At 40.0% G+C, this 17,318-nt stretch overlaps 2 protein-coding genes across 8 annotated transcripts in view; both read left to right on the plus strand.

Moving 5' to 3' along the window:
- The first annotated feature begins 1,986 nt into the window (after positions 1-1,986).
- The window catches only part of LOC141793146 (protocadherin gamma-C5-like), a 290,533-nt gene continuing 275,201 nt past the window's right edge, over positions 1,987-17,318 (plus strand). For 2 of the 7 annotated variants that reach the window (XM_074673602.1, XM_074673606.1), the window contains exon 1: positions 1,987-4,462. In XM_074673602.1, the coding sequence (XP_074529703.1) occupies positions 2,078-4,462 (2,385 nt within the window). In that variant the 5' untranslated portion in view covers positions 1,987-2,077. Of the gene's footprint in view, positions 4,463-7,501; positions 10,001-17,318 lie in introns of those variants that run through there. The other 5 variants (XM_074673622.1, XM_074673625.1, XM_074673599.1 and 2 more) reach the window with 3 other exon arrangements.
- LOC141793831 (protocadherin beta-15-like) lies at positions 12,632-15,575 on the plus strand. The gene is made up of 2 exons (XM_074674702.1): positions 12,632-15,182; positions 15,513-15,575. The coding sequence occupies exons 1-2, from the start codon at positions 12,774-12,776 to the stop codon at positions 15,573-15,575; spliced, it is 2,472 nt and encodes an 823-aa protein (XP_074530803.1). The 5' UTR covers positions 12,632-12,773.

Below are 17,318 nucleotides of genomic sequence, written 5' to 3' on the forward strand. Positions count from 1 at the left end.
TATATCACTGATCCTACATGAAAAGGTGTCCAGGCTTGATTTCCAAGAGGAACACTCATGGATCCAGGAGGATTTTTCCAAAAAGCCCTTATTCTTGGACAGTCCCAAAATATATAGGTGTGGTCCCCCACCATATCACAGTTTCTCCCACATGTATTTGTAGAATTCTACTTAAAAGCACTCATTATCAGTGGAGTTTTAAAGAACCTTATTTTAACTTTCCAGTCAAACTGCTTCTACAACTGGCTTCCAGTCCATTTGTGCCATCTAGTACATACACTATCTTAATCATCATCTTCTATTATTTGATCAAATCCAAGCTCCCATTTACCTTCAGCATGTAGAGTATTATCTGACATGTTTGCCATTAGATATACATGTGGAATATATATTTTTTCTTCTTAGTTGTTGTGCTGTGTTCAACCAGGTTAATAAAATATGGCGCCACAGTATTTGGTTGTTTTGTTACATTACCCTTGTCAGTATGTAAAGTGACACAATTACTGATCCGTAGATTTTTAAAATGGTCCCCAGAGGGCGGTCCAAATTGTTGTAGAAAATGTGAAAAGTATTCAAGAATATTACCATAATAATAACAAAAAAAACATTAAAAAAACAATACAGATTATATTATTTGACCTCCAAATTTCATGAAAGCTTTGGTTTTGGTAGACATCTTCCTCCCCAGATAGAGACTTTAGTTAAATGTTCATTGCTGTATTATTTCAAAGCTTACATAGTGGTTATCTTGTTGGTGGCTTTAGCTGATAATCATATCAGTGCCTCAACACAGGGTTTTACATGAACAGGTTGAATTGACTTCTGTAGTGATATTTCTATTCCTGATTCGACCTGCTTTTCACATATCAACGAAAATCTTGGACTTTTAGTCTACCATACTTGATTTTGCTGGTTCAGTTGATTGAAGTCTTGAAAGTAACAACTTGAGAGATGATATTTGCCTTACAATTTTTGAGTTAGAATTAGTAATTCAGTTAATCTGGCCTTCAATTTTTTTTGTTTTGTTTTTAAAAGTGGGTATATAATGTTTATTATTGACATATTTAAGATGTCCATGAGTCTTCAGACATATATCAAAAAAAAGGATCTTATCTTTGGTTTATGAAGCTTTTTTAATCCACTATTTATGGCTCAAGATTAGAGTGGCATTGTTGTTGCATAGATTATTAAGTCAGTAAGTAAATAACGAAAATAATTAAATAACACCTGAAATACAAAGTATAGACTGGTAAAGATGAAGTAGCCCACAAGAAAGAAAAAGATTGTCCATGTTTTGAGATTTGAACCACATGCTCTAACTAGTGAATTAAGTAGTAATTTCATATAAAATGTAAGAAATAAATGCTGTTTATCCTCTGAATAACTGGTTTTATTTTTCAACTTTTTTTTTTTTACCAGTTGGAAATATCTGCTGCTAAAACTTCTATACTTTAAGGAGTACTTTTTATTCAGTTTTTTTTACTTGAAACTGAATATTATTGCTTCGTGCTTCTTGCATTTTTGCAGAAATTTCACAGGCTGTTTCTCCACCGCTGTCCATGGTGCTGAAACGTGCATCTTTGTTACGCTGTTTCCGGGCGCTTTTCTTTTTGTATCTGAAAATAAACAAACGTCATCCAAAGTTTGTAAATGGTGAGTTTAAGGACATAACAATAATTATCGTATAGGGACGCATTTTCATTTGTCCTATTTGTAGCCACTGCATTACAGTAGTATCACTGTACTGAAATATCTGGTTCATGACCAATTTAAAATTTTCTAAGCACGGAGTTGTCACTTAGCATTTGGAGCCGAATATTTTCCAGTTTTCCACTGTCAGGAAAAAATGTGACTCATGGTGTCGCTGTTGACTGATAGAAACTTAATGCCGACCACTCCACCCACCGTCACTGACTATCGGTCTGATTTTTTTCCACTGATTCACTAAGTCATACAGACATAGGTTTGTGTGCAAATCCTCGTCTTCTGTTACAGTTTTTGAGCTCGTGTTCGGCATTTGTGTGATATCGTTATTGACTTCCAAGTTTGAAAGCCGCCATATGGTGTTTGTGCCAACATGGGAGACAAAGGATTTTCCGCGCTCTGTCCGCTCCTCTTCTTCGCTTCCTTCTATTTATCGTTGCACCTCACAAATGGAGACCTGAGTTATTCTATTCCAGAGGAGATGAAACGTGGATCTGTTATAGGAAATATAGCTAAAGATCTCGGACTTGACCGCAGAAGCTTTTCGTCACGACAAGCACGTTTGGATTTTGAGGGATCTCGGAAAAGGTACTGTGACATCCATTTGAATACCGGAGATTTGATCACATCGGAGAGGATGGACAGAGAAAGCCTTTGTGGCAAGAAACCCTCATGTGTTATAAAAGTAGATCTTGTTTTAGACAATCCTCTTGAACTTCACCGTCTAAGTCTTCACATTCAAGATGTGAACGACAATGCGCCTCAATTCACGGATAATTTAATTGAAATGGAGATAAGGGAGTCAGCAGAGAAAGGAAACCGTTTCTCCATCGAGGAGGCCCATGACGCAGATATAGGTCAAAATGCTATGCAGAGATACAGCCTACAGAAGAATGACAATTTTATTCTTGCTGTTGACAGTAACAAGGTTGAGCTTGTTTTGGAGAATAAACTCGATCGGGAGCAAGAGAAGGAGCTCAATCTGCTCCTCACAGCTTTAGATGGAGGCTCTCCTCAGAGATCAGGTACTGTAGTCATACACGTCACTGTACTGGATGCTAATGATAACGCTCCAGTGTTCAGTCAGGCCGTTTATAAAACCAGTCTGCCTGAAAACTCTCCTCTAGATACTTTAGTGATCAAAGTAAGTGCCACAGATGCAGATGAAGGAGTGAATGGAGATGTGACCTATCACTTCGGTCATGTATCCGAGGAAGATGTAAATGTGTTTTCGATTGATCCTAAAACGGGTGAAATCAGGCTCACTGGCGTTATTGATTATGAAGACAGCAGTTCGTTTGAAATGAGAGTTAAAGCAAAAGATGGTCTAGGTCTTACCTCGTACGCTCAGGTTATCATAGATGTTACTGATGTTAATGACAACGCTCCAGTGATATCCATAAAGTCACTGATCAATCCCATACCTGAGAACGTGTCACCTGGTACAGAGGTGGGCATCATCAACGTGCAGGACAGAGACTCTGAGACTAACAGACAGGTGCGCTGCTCCATTCAGCAAAATGTTCCTTTTAAGTTGGTTCCTTCTATTAAAAACTATTATTCTCTGGTGAGCACAGGACAGCTGGACCGTGAAGTAGTGTCTGATTACAACATTACAATCAGTGCCACTGACGAGGGCTCTCCTCCTCTGTCGTCGTCTAAAAGTGTTCAGTTATCTGTAGCAGACATCAACGACAACCCACCTGTGTTTGAGGAGCAGTCGTACAGCGCATCTGTGAGTGAGAATAACAAACCTGGCTCCACTTTATGTTCGGTGAGTGCTCGAGACCCCGACTGGAGACAGAACGGTACAGTGATTTATTCTCTGTTAGGCGGTGAGGTGAACGGAGCCCCGGTGTCCTCCTATGTGTCTGTGAACGGAGACACGGGGGTGATCCACGCTGTGAGGTCGTTTGATTATGAGCAGTTGAGGAGCTTCAAAGTGCACGTGATGGCCAGAGACAACGGCTCTCCTCCTCTGAGCAGCAACGTGACCGTGAGTGTGTTCATATCGGATGTGAATGACAACTCTCCTCAGATCCTGTACCCCGGGCCAGAGGGCAACTCGTTCATGACCGAGCTGGTCCCCAAAGCTGCCCACGGAGGCTCTCTGGTGTCCAAAGTGATAGCGGTGGACGCGGACTCTGGACAGAACGCCTGGCTGTCCTATCACATCGTGAAGTCCAGTGATCCGGGACTTTTCACTATTGGTGTCCACAGCGGAGAGATCAGGACCCAGCGGGACATTTCCGAATCTGACAGCATGAAACAGAACCTTATTGTGGCAGTGAAAGATAACGGACAGCCCTCTCTGTCTGCCACCTGCTCCATGTATTTACTGATTTCTGATAACTTGGCTGAGGTGCCAGAACTGAAGGACATTTCTTATGACGAGAAGAACTCCAAACTGACCTCGTACCTGATCATCGCGCTGGTGTGTGTGTCTACGTTTTTCCTGACCTTCATCATCATCATCCTGGGTGTGAGGTTTTGTCGCAGGAGAAAGCCCAGACTGTTGTTTGACGGAGCAGTGGCCATCCCCAGCGCTTATCTGCCTCCAAATTACGCAGATGTAGACGGCACAGGAACTTTACGCAGCGCTTACAATTATGACGCCTACCTGACAACAGGGTCTCGAACCAGTGACTTTAAGTTTGTGTCATCCTACAATGACAACACACTGCCTGCTGACCAGACTCTGAGGAAAAGTCCATCAGACTTTGCTGACCCGTTTGAGGACCTGGATGCCTCACCAGAGGTATGATATTTTTATATTTTTTGACACTCTCGATTAGTTTAATCGTTTTAATTTGCTTCTGGTATGTTGTAATCTAGGTTTGACATTTCTAAAATCAGCGTTTTGACTGTGGACCCTGGAGTTCAGAAATTTTCTGATTTGCTGCTGGAATGGTGTGATTCTCTCTTTTATTATTGAACTGTTTGTCAAGATGAGAATATTTTTCGAACAATAGCTTTTTGGCCTTTAATGGCTTTGGACCATCAACCAGTTTTTCTCAATGTAAAACAGGGCTTGGGGTTCTTTGGACCATTTTATTTAGAAAACCTCTTAATATGATGCTATTCATTCAGGGATCCATCCTCAAATGAACCTTCCCAAATTACGCAGATGTCGACCGCATAGGAACTTTACGCAGTGCTTTCAATTATGACGCCTACTTGACAACAGGGTCTTGAACCAGTGACTTTTAGTTCTAGAGAGAGAAACCCAGACTCAAGCCGTTTGTAGCTTTGCAATTCACCACTTATAATTAGTGAGAAAGTGTGCAGATGCTGACCGTGTGACCCTGTTTACCCATATCCATCATAAATTTTGACTTCTTTTTAGCTTTTTACATTTCAGTCTCTTCTGCTTCTCATCTGTCCTTATCCTTCGTCCTCAACGTTGTTTTCTTCGAACTAACTAATCTATCATTTTTGTGATCATAATGATGAGCTGTTTACAATATTTCACCAAAGTTTTGTGGTTGTTAACATAGACTGTATAGAGAGTGGACTGGGTGGCTCCTCTATTTACCATCGTACGGTTTTAAAGCCAGAATACCCCTGTCACAGGCGCAGCCATTGGTAGCCGTTGTGCAGCCAGAGTCTGCGCAGTTGAGGCTATAAGGGACTGGAAAGAATCTGAGTGGAAAACACAGGACAACATTCTGTTTCAAGTCTAATCTCTTCTTAGCTCTCCCTCGCAACATATTTTACAATCTCCGAACAAAGTACATAAGAACAGCAGCTGTCAATCATTGTTAAAGTTATGTAAAGCCTAGTTTTTAACCTTTGTTGATGAATGAAAACACAACTTCGGAAAAAAAGAGGACTTGAATACAAGGCAACCAAATAGTATCTTCAAATCACCACAACAATCGGATGTGAGAAACGTTTCTACGATGTATGTTTATTTTTTAAAGTTTGACCGCAGCCCATCTGGGATGACTGGACAGTCGGATTCTTTGACCTTTACTGCACCCAGCTACCAGAAGGGACATTTTATGTGGCCACCTCACTTCTAGCCAAGCAATGACGTCCTTTTTTAAAACAGTCTGCGGTTGTTAATCAGAGTTTTATTTTTTTACATTACATTGCAGACAGTTTTCTTAGCATAGTTTCGGGGGATGCTTCTTTTATTTTATTTTATCTTTTTTACAACATAAGCTTCAAGTAATTCAATTTTATTATTTTTTTTGTTCCTCTCTGTCTGCCAATCAAAATTCTTTATTTCTCCCTCTGAAGACTTTGTTTTTCTATATTTTATCTCAGCTCTTCAAAATATTTAATTTTCTGTTGCTGTCTTTGCTTTTATGAATGTCAAAGGCCTAACAACCAGCTCTTTGAGCTGTATTTTGCTTTGTGGTTGTTCAGCAGGACAGCCAATAATTTTTATAACTCGCATATGTTTACGATTTCTGCACGCAATCAGTTTTATTTCATTTCAGTAGTTCCACATTTAATAAAAAAAAAATGGATTCGTTTTGCATTTTGATTGGATATAAAATTCTTGTTGTTGGCTGCATATGTTCTTATCCTACAGGTCAAAATGGTTTTCAGAATATTTGGAAAATTATTCTCTATGTAAAGTGAAATTTGTCTTTGTTTTAAATGAATTAAAAACACTTTAATTTCAACTCTTCTTCCGAGGTTAACATCTTATGATGATGCGTTTTGTTTGGGGATTTCGTTTTAGAAGTTTACATCCAGAGATTTTTCATTTTTGTCTTACAGACCTGTTTAATGTGGATTCTTATCTTAAAGAAGAAACTGTTCAAATACAGTTAATTTATAGGTGTTTCAAGTTATCTCTTGTTCTCTTTGAAATACTTGGTTGCCACATATTATTTGATTCCCCCTCTTTATCTGTTGACACAGTTCTCTTGTCCTGCATATCCATTGGGCTGTTTTTTCTGTTGTTTTGAGAGCCCTTAATAATTAATCAATTAATTTCACATCTGGAAAAAAAGTCATTGCTGTGATAAAGCAGCAGTCGTGTTTTTTTTAAATGTCATGTCACAGAAGTTTTCATCCTGAATATGATCAGTGTAACGCTTTGAACGTACAAAACAATTTCAACTAGCTGTTGTGACAAAATAGTTTCATAACAAAGAGCTACTCTGTGAAATCTTTTCCTGAATCTCGTCATAAGGTCCAAGATCAGTTGCCAATATAAAGCTGTAGCCTATAGGGATAGCAAACATGGAAACATCGGTTCACTCATATGATGAGAACTGTCCATTGTGCTGAAAAACTGCTCTTTCTTTTTTTATTTCAGTGAACTTTTCTTTTTTTTTTTTTACTTTTCACTGCTTTGTTGTATAATAATAAAAATGAAAATTGGTTGATAAATGTTGCAATATTTAGGCTATAGAAGCTAGTAATAGTTAAAATAACGCTGGGGAAAATGACAATGAACAATCTTAAACATGGCGCCACTCTTTCGTTATTTCCTTGTGTTTCTTTGGGTGTCGATAGCAGATACCTGGCATCTTATCCACTCCTAGTAATAAAATCTCCATCCTACGTCTATAAACGTTGACCTTAAAAACAAAAAGAGGTGACATTGTTAAATTATGAAAATATGCTACGACAATAAAACACCCTTCACGTGAGTTCACGAAGTTATTATGATAGTGTTGGTGTCAAGAATACAGATTAACACACCAGTGCAAAGATAAAAGGTGACTCATGGTGTCGCTGTTGTCTATCAGATGACGGGCACTAACCACTCCACCCACAACTGCACAACAGCATTTGCAGATTTTCGAAAGAAGCCGAGCCTTTTCGGGCATGTGTTATCGTGTACGTTGATGTTAACGTTTGGATTTTGAACGTTAGTAGAAAAAAAAAACATTTTAATTGTCTTATAAGTGTCGGGACGGTGTAAGAAGTCATGTTCTGTACAAGGATGGGAGACAAAGGATCATCAGCGCTTGGTTGGATCTTGATTTTTGCTTCCTTCTTTGTATCGGTGCACCTCGTTAATGGAGACCTGAGTTATTCTGTTCTAGAGGAGATGAAACGCGGGTCTGCAATCGGAAATCCAGCCAAAGATCTCGCCCTGGATCTGAGGTCTTTTTCCTCTCGAAAGGCCCGTTTGGATTTTGAGGGAACTCTGAAAAGGTACTGTGACATCAATCTGAACACCGGAGAATTGATCACATCGGAGAGAATGGACAGAGAAAGCCTTTGTGGCAAGAAACCCTCATGTCTTATAAAAGTAGATCTGGTTTTAGAGAATCCTCTTGAGCTCCATCGTCTGAGTCTCCATATCCAGGATGTGAACGACAATGCTCCAAAATTCAGAGAAAATTTGTTAGAGATGGAAATAAGAGAGTCGGCCGACAAAGGAAATCGCTTCTCTATCGAGGAGGCCCATGACGCAGATATAGGTCAAAATGCTGTTCAGGGATACAACCTACAGAAGAACGACTATTTTATCCTCGCTGTTGACAGCAACAAGGTTGAGCTTGTTTTGGAAAACACACTTGATAGAGAGAAGGAGAAGGAGATCAATCTGCTCCTCACAGCTTTAGATGGAGGCTCTCCTCAGAGATCAGGTACTGTAGTCATACACGTCACTGTACTGGATGCTAATGATAACGCCCCAGTGTTCAGTCAGGCCGTTTATAAAACCAGTCTGCCTGAAAACTCTCCTTTAGATACTGTAGTGATCAAAGTAAGTGCTACAGACGCAGATGAAGGAGTGAATGGAGATGTGACCTATCATTTCGGTCACGTGTCTGATGATGATATAAATGTGTTTTCAATTGACCATAAAACGGGAGAAATTAGAGTAACTGGTTTACTTGATTATGAAGACAGCAGTTCGTTTGAAATGAGAGTTCAAGCTAAAGACGGATTAGGTCTTACCTCATATGCAAAAGTTATCATAGATGTTACTGATGTGAATGACAACGCTCCAGTCATATCTATAAAATCACTGACCAATCCCATACCTGAGAACGTGTCACCTGGTACAGAGGTGGGCATCATCAACGTGCAGGACAGAGACTCTGAGACTAACAGACAGGTGCGCTGCTCCATTCAGCAAAATGTCCCTTTTAAGTTGGTTCCTTCTATTAAAAACTATTATTCTCTGGTGAGCACAGGACAGCTGGACCGTGAAGTAGTGTCTGATTACAACATTACAATCAGTGCCACTGACGAGGGCTCTCCTCCTCTGTCGTCGTCTAAAAGTGTTCAGTTATCTGTAGCAGACATCAACGACAACCCACCTGTGTTTGAGGAGCAGTCGTACAGCGCATCTGTGAGTGAGAATAACAAACCTGGCTCCACTTTATGTTCGGTGAGTGCTCGAGACCCCGACTGGAGACAGAACGGTACAGTGATTTATTCTCTGTTAGGCGGTGAGGTGAACGGAGCCCCGGTGTCCTCCTATGTGTCTGTGAACGGAGACACGGGGGTGATCCACGCTGTGAGGTCGTTTGATTATGAACAGTTGAGGAGCTTCAAAGTGCACGTGATGGCCAGAGACAACGGCTCTCCTCCTCTGAGCAGCAACGTGACCGCGAGTGTGTTCATATCGGATGTGAATGACAACTCTCCTCAGATCCTGTACCCCGGGCCGGAGGGCAACTCGTTCATGACCGAGCTGGTCCCCAAAGCTGCTCACGGAGGCTCTCTGGTGTCCAAAGTGATAGCGGTGGACGCGGACTCTGGACAGAACGCCTGGCTGTCCTATCACATCGTGAAGTCCAGTGATCCGGGACTTTTCACTATTGGTGTCCACAGCGGAGAGATCAGGACCCAGCGGGACATTTCCGAATCTGACAGCATGAAACAGAACCTTATTGTGGCAGTGAAAGATAACGGACAGCCCTCTCTGTCTGCCACCTGCTCCATGTATTTACTGATTTCTGATAACTTGGCTGAGGTGCCAGAACTGAAGGACATTTCTTATGACGAGAAGAACTCCAAACTGACCTCTTACCTGATCATCGCGCTGGTGTGTGTGTCTACGTTTTTCCTGACCTTCATCATCATCATCCTGGGTGTGAGGTTTTGTCGCAGGAGAAAGCCCAGATTGTTGTTTGACGGAGCAGTGGCCATCCCCAGCGCTTATCTGCCTCCAAATTACGCAGATGTAGACGGCACAGGAACTTTACGCAGCGCTTACAATTATGACGCCTACCTGACAACAGGGTCTCGAACCAGTGACTTTAAGTTTGTGTCATCCTACAATGACAACACACTGCCTGCTGACCAGACTCTGAGGAAAAGTCCTTCAGACTTTGCTGACCCGTTTGGGGACCTGGATGCCTCACCAGAGGTATGACGTTTTTCGATTTATATAATTTCACCGTTCAACGAGAAGAAATTGTTATTGCAGCAAATGTCGTATGCTTTTTGCATTACATTTTTGAGTGTGAAGTAGTTTCAAGCTTCATCAGAAGTCTTGAAAACACATGTATATACTTGTAAATTATGTAGTTATGACCATAATGACCGCTGTCTTAATGTTGGGCTGTGGCTCCAACTAGAAAATACAATCATCACATCAAGCAAATTTTGAACGGTCATAATTTCTGTCAAATTTTCTTTAGTCTTTTGAACCTATTTATATTCCCTTAAAACGTTTTATGACACACTTCTGTCCTTTTTCACTGCAAAGGTATACTGAAAAGTTGTTGAAATCAATCAAATGTGTGATTGGTATTTTAAGGGAGTGGTTTTGACACTTTATGTGTTACATATATCCTTACCCCTATAAGCTTTTGCTTAATTTGCTGTGTTAACACAGTTGTTTACATTCACAAAGAGAAGATAGATAACGTTCAGCCTTTCAAATTCATGATATTTTCTGCGATAGAATAAGTACTTCAAGTACTGTCTAAATAAATCAATTTGTTCAAAAACATTTTTTTTCCAATCTGTAGAAAACAGAGTCACCTGTTGACAGCCTTGCAACTCAATATTTAGAATCAGTGAGGAATTGGATAAATTCTGAAATGACCATTTAACCTTACTTATCCAGATGGTTGTGTTGCAGCACTCCATAGCTTCCCTAAATTCCTGCTGTAATCCTTCCTTTTTAAGCTTTTTACATTGCAGTCTCTTCTGTTCATCTGTCCTTATCCTTTTGTCCTTAACTTCAATTCTCTTTGAACAATCGAGTGGGGTTTTTTTTTAATAATGAGCTGTTTCCAATATTTCTCTGAAGTTGTGTAGTTGCACAGCTTTTTTGTTTCATCCGTCCAGTTTCTCAGGAACTTAGTCTCCGTGGCTCTTTTTCAATTTACTGCACTCTATTAACCTTTTTACTATATGAGCTTCACCAAATTCCAGGGTTTTCTGTCTCCCAATGCAGTTCTTTTTCCTCCCTCTTGAGACTACTATCTGTCCAAACTTTAAAGTAGCTTTCCAAAATATTTCATGTCCTGCTGGTGAATTGCTTTAATCCATTTCAAGATCTTCACAACCAGCTCTTTGAGCTGTGTTTCACTTCGAAGATGTTCAGCAAGAAAACCAATAATTCAACAGTTTTTAACTGTGTGTTTATGATTTAGAGCATTTCATTTCAGTATTTACACACATTTTGTACAAAAGATTTTTTCTATCTTATTTTTTTCTTTTGATTGGATATTAATTGATTGGCATTGGCTGCAGATGTTCTTATTTCAATGTGGGCATCAAAATGGTTTTGAGGATCTTTGGAAAAGTTATAAAAATGTACTGCTAATCTTTGACAGCCAACAATTTATCTTTTTTGGCATGTAATTAAGAGTATTTGGATTGCAACTTTTTCTGGTGTTAACATTTTACAATGATTCATTTGTTAAGGGAAATTATTTCAGAAATTTGCATCTAGAGATTTTAGATTTTTGTCTTCCAGGCCTGTTTAATGATGTGCATTCTTATACATAACCTGGAGCTGTCTAATACAACATTGATGACTAATTTACTTTAGAGCTATACAGGTATTTCAAGTAATTTATTTTTCTCTTTGAAATACTTGGTTGCCACATATTGTTTGATTCTCTTCTCTCAATCTATTGACAGCTCTGCTCTTCTTTCCCCTCACTCTCATTGGGCCCTTTTCTTTGTCGTTTAGATTGGAACTCTTTTTAAATTACTTTGATTTATTTTCATCTGAAAAATTCATTGATGTTGTTTAAAAGCAATTTTTATTTTTCCCCTCATGTCTGAGTATTCATCTTGAATATGGTCAGCAATATGAATGTTCAAAACATTCTCAACTTCCTGTTTTGAAAAAAAGTAGTTTTCTTATCCAATGTAAACTTGAATTGATCTCCCCTTGAGTCATGATTCAAGATCGGTTGCCAACATGAAGCTGTATGGGTTCAGCAAACATAGAAACACAAGTTCTCTTTTGTAACGGAATCTGTCCATGGTGCTGAAACACTGCTCTTGCCTTTTACCTCAGGGAGAACCTTTCTACTCATACTGTTATCATCACTTTGTCGTGTGATTGTGCAAATAAAAAAAAAAAAAAAACAAGACTGATAAAACAAATACTCACTCCAATATTTATAGAAGCCAGTAATAATTCGGATAATGCTGAGGAAAATAACAACAATGAAGAATCTAAATAACTCGCATAGGACGCCACTCTTTCGTTAATTCCTTGTTGCATTACTTTACTTATCGATATCATATACTCAGAAGCTCAACCTGTCCTATTATTTCAGTCTGTGAACAGAAACCTTACAGAGATAAACCGTGGTGACTTTTTTCAAATATTTTTTAATTGCAGGGTAGAGATTTAAAAAAGAGTGACAGACAAACACAGTTTGCGTTAGTTCACGTAGTTATTAAGAGATTTTCGACTGTGAATACAGATGAATACACCAGTGCTAAGCTTAAAGGTGACTCATGGTGTCGCTGTTGTCTATCAGATGACGGGCACTAACCACTCCACCCACTACTGCACAACAGCATTTGAAGGTTTTCGAGAGAAGCCGAGCCTTTCCAAGCATGTTTTATCGTGTACGTTGCTGTAAACGTTTGAGGATTAATTGGTGAAAGAGAGAAAAAAAACACCGATTGTGTTTTAAGTGTAAGGAAGGCGTAAAAAGAAGTAGATGGGACTCGTTTTCGGTCACAGGATGGGAGACAAAGGATTTTCAGCGCTTTGTCGGATCTTAATTTTTGCTTCCTTCTTTGTATCGCTGCACCTCGTTAATGGAGACCTGAGTTATTCTGTTCCAGAGGAGATGAAACGTGGATCTGTCATAGGAAACATAGCTAAAGATCTCGGACTTGATCTGAGGTCTTTTTCTTCTCGAAAGGCCCGTTTGGATTTTGAGGGATCTCGGAAAAGGTACTGTGACATCAATCTGAATACCGGAGATTTGATCACTTCGGAGAGGATAGACAGAGAAAGCCTTTGTGGCAAGAAACCCTCATGTGTTATCAAAGTGGATCTAGTTTTAGAGAATCCTCTTGAGCTTCATCGTCTAAGTCTTCATGTCCAAGATGTGAATGACAACGCGCCCAAATTCAGAGAAAATTTGATTAAAATGGAGATATGGGAGTCCGCTGAAAAGGGCACTCGCTTCTCTATCGAGGAGGCCCATGACACAGATATAGGTCAAAATGCTGTTCAGGGATACAACCTACAAAAGAACGACTTCTTCATTTTATCAGTTCAGACCAGCAAAGTTGAGCTTGTTTTGGAGAATAAACTTGATCGGGAGAAAGAGAAGGAGCTTGATCTGCTCCTTACAGCCTTAGATGGAGGCTCTCCTCAGAGATCAGGTACTGTAGTCATACACGTCACTGTACTGGATGCTAATGATAACGCTCCAGTGTTCAGTCAGGCCGTTTATAAAACCAGTCTGCCTGAAAACTCTCCTTTAGATACTGTAGTGATCAAAGTTAGTGCTACAGACGCAGATGAAGGAGTTAACGGAGATGTGACCTATTATTTTGGTCACACGTCTGAAGACGACGTGAATTTGTTTTCGATTGATGCTAAAACAGGAGAATTAAGAGTAACTGGTGCAATTGATTACGAGGAAGGAACCTCACACGAAATGAGAGTTCAGGCGAAAGATGGATTGGGTCTCACCTCGTACGCTCAAGTGATAATAGATGTTACTGATGTGAATGACAACGCGCCAGTCATATCTATAAAGTCACTGACCAATCCCATACCTGAGAACGTGTCACCTGGTACAGAGGTGGGCATCATCAACGTGCAGGACAGAGACTCCGAGGCTAACAGACAGGTGCGCTGCTCCATTCAGCAAAATGTTCCTTTTAAGTTGGTTCCTTCTATTAAAAACTATTATTCTCTGGTGAGCACAGGACAGCTGGACCGTGAAGTAGTGTCTGATTACAATATTACAATCAGTGCCACTGACGAGGGCTCTCCTCCTCTGTCGTCGTCTAAAAGTGTTCAGTTATCTGTAGCAGACATCAACGACAACCCACCTGTGTTTGAGGAGCAGTCGTACAGCGCATCTGTGAGTGAGAATAACAAACCTGGCTCCACTTTATGTTCGGTGAGTGCTCGAGACCCCGACTGGAGACAGAACGGTACAGTGATTTATTCTCTGTTAGGCGGTGAGGTGAACGGAGCCCCGGTGTCCTCCTATGTGTCTGTGAACGGAGACACGGGGGTGATCCACGCTGTGAGGTCGTTTGATTACGAACAGTTGAGGAGCTTCAAAGTGCACGTGATGGCCAGAGACAACGGCTCTCCTCCTCTGAGCAGCAACGTGACCGTGAGTGTGTTCATATCGGATGTGAACGACAACTCTCCTCAGATCCTGTACCCCGGGCCAGAGGGCAACTCGTTCATGACCGAGCTGGTCCCCAAAGCCGCCCACGGAGGCTCTCTGGTGTCCAAAGTGATAGCGGTGGACGCGGACTCCGGGCAGAACGCCTGGCTGTCCTATCACATCGTGAAGTCCAGTGATCCGGGACTTTTCACTATTGGTGTCCACAGCGGAGAGATCAGGACCCAGCGGGACATTTCCGAATCTGACAGCATGAAACAGAACCTTATTGTGGCAGTGAAAGATAACGGACAGCCCTCTCTGTCTGCCACCTGCTCCATGTATTTACTGATTTCTGATAACTTGGCTGAGGTGCCAGAACTGAAGGACATTTCTTATGACGAGAAGAACTCCAAACTGACCTCTTACCTGATCATCGCGCTGGTGTGTGTGTCTACGTTTTTCCTGACCTTCATCATCATCATCCTTGGTGTGAGGTTTTGTCGCAGGAGAAAGCCCAGACTGTTGTTTGATGGAGCAGTGGCCATCCCCAGCGCTTATCTGCCTCCAAATTACGCAGATGTAGACGGCACAGGAACTTTACGCAGTGCTTACAATTATGACGCCTACCTGACAACAGGGTCTCGAACCAGTGACTTTAAGTTTGTGTCATCTTACAATGACAACACACTGCCTGCTGACCAGACTCTGAGGAAAAGTCCATCAGACTTTGCTGACGTGTTTGGAGACTGTGATGACTCTCCTGAGGTAGGAACACGTGTCAAATACTCCATGTTTTCTGAACACGGGCATACTTTTTTTTCTTTTTGTTTTTATATAATGTCATTTATTTTGACCGCATTTGATTCTCATATACATCAATATCAATAGTGCTTTAGGAGGCGGTTTGTAGATGTGTTCATCTTTGGGCATTTTTTATTCCACTAGATTCACCTACAGCGTTCAGAAATCCTTTGAAGTCTGGAGGAATTTTCAATCTAATACCAATTTAGTTATACAGTGTGTCCATATTGACAATGTGACTTGTTCTTGGGTATTTCTCTTGAAAAGTTTTGTTTGTATTAACTGTGCTTTTAGATGCTGCTTTTCTTGGATTTCATGTCTCTGTCCGTGGTGCTGGAGCTCTGTCTAGCTGCATAGGTTCGGGATAACATGCAATTTGTCTTTTTTAATTAAAAGCATGACGAACCTATGGATCGAACAAATACAATAATGCAAACGTAAGTAAAATTCAACCTCAGAACATTTTCAAATTTCAAGGAACATTTTTCTTATTATTATATCATTATTTTGAATATATAGGTAAAAGCCAATCTCTCCCTCAGGCAGATCAGGTAGAATTTTAATTATGAGCATCCTGTCATGCAGGTCTCCTGAATTACCTTTTCTAGTGGTCTAGATAGCTGATTCAATACATGGTCACTCCAGGGAATTATTTGATTTTTTAGATTTGTATCAGAAGAAATCCCAGACTTTTGTTTTGTTTGACACCCCCAGTGAGTACTCTCCTCCTAATTACACAGACCTTACAGTTATGACACTTATCTAAACACTTGTCTAGCACAAGTGACTATAAGTTTGTGTTTTCCTACAATGACAACACACTGCCTGCCGACCAGACTCTGAGGAAAAGTCGATCAGACTTTACTGACAGGTTCAGATAATCTTTACTGTCGTTTTTATTTACATAACCTTTTCTTCTTCTTCATTTACACCTACATACTTTTTTTTTCTTCAATTTTTGCAACTTGAGCACCATTCAGCTCTTATAGTGCTAAGCTCTTTCAGATGATGTTTCTATTTTTTATCAACAGCATGGATAACAGCACTCTTACCTCACACAATTCTGCTACCTATCAAATAATTTGCAAAGCTTCTAGTAGTGCCACATAAAAAAAGACTGGGGAAGGGTGATAGTGGATTTCACTGTTGACAGTTTGACATTGTCTTAAAATGTCAGATTTTTTTTTGACATATTCTTTTAATACATTGACAAGGAACCATGGTCTTGATGATTGACACCTTCAAGGTATCCATGGACAGGATTTTTGTTCTCTTGTTGGCCTTAACACCTTTTTATTTTGCACAATTTATTTGTATATTCCTGGATTTATTTTCCTGAAGTAATTAGGAGGAAGAGGCCACTTCCCGAAAAAAAATACTGCCTTATTAAAAACGCGTTGTCAATTGCTGATACTTATAAATCAAGTTTGTAGTAAATTGAGTGTTTTGAAATGTACAAACAAAACATTCATAAAGTATCACCACAGGAGCCCGTTTATTGAGGAGTAAGGAAAGAAGCCAATTCCACTAGCCTATGTAACTGATCAACAGGTCAAGTAGATGTAAAAGTTCAAACCTACACCTACAAAACTACACCTCTTTGTGACGTTGGTACATAGAACATGTGATGCAGTAAACATTTAAACACAAGATCCCAGAGTTTGTTTCACGGGGTTCATTTGCAACATCTCTCCGTCTTATTACATTTGCTTGATTATGGACAGATGTGGATGGATGAAGACGATTTAATCCAAACAAAATGAGAAACTTTGTTAATCAAAAAACCATAACAGAAAAGAAGAAGAAGAAGAAGAACAACAACAACAACAACAAAACTCAAAATGAATGTTACTAGACTACTGCCAATAATGTGACAATCCATGCAGTTTTTAATAAATACCTTATTTTTAGCCTGGTATCTGGTATAATTTAAACAAAAAAAACCTCAACGGTCAATTGAAAAACATTGAGATAATTCAGTTCATGAAGTTTTATCACACATCAGAGCTTGTACAGTTAATTTGACTCATGGGGTCAGCTCCTGTGTTTGCTGAATACAGTTTTGAGGCAAAGAGTGAGAATGAGGCTTTTAGAGTGGTT

The sequence above is a fragment of the Halichoeres trimaculatus genome, unplaced genomic scaffold (genome assembly GCF_033239565.1).
Source record: "Halichoeres trimaculatus isolate MK-OKI-2021-1 unplaced genomic scaffold, fHalTri1.1 fHalTri1_scaffold_7, whole genome shotgun sequence".
In the NCBI taxonomy this organism is placed as follows: Eukaryota; Metazoa; Chordata; class Actinopteri; order Labriformes; family Labridae; genus Halichoeres; species Halichoeres trimaculatus.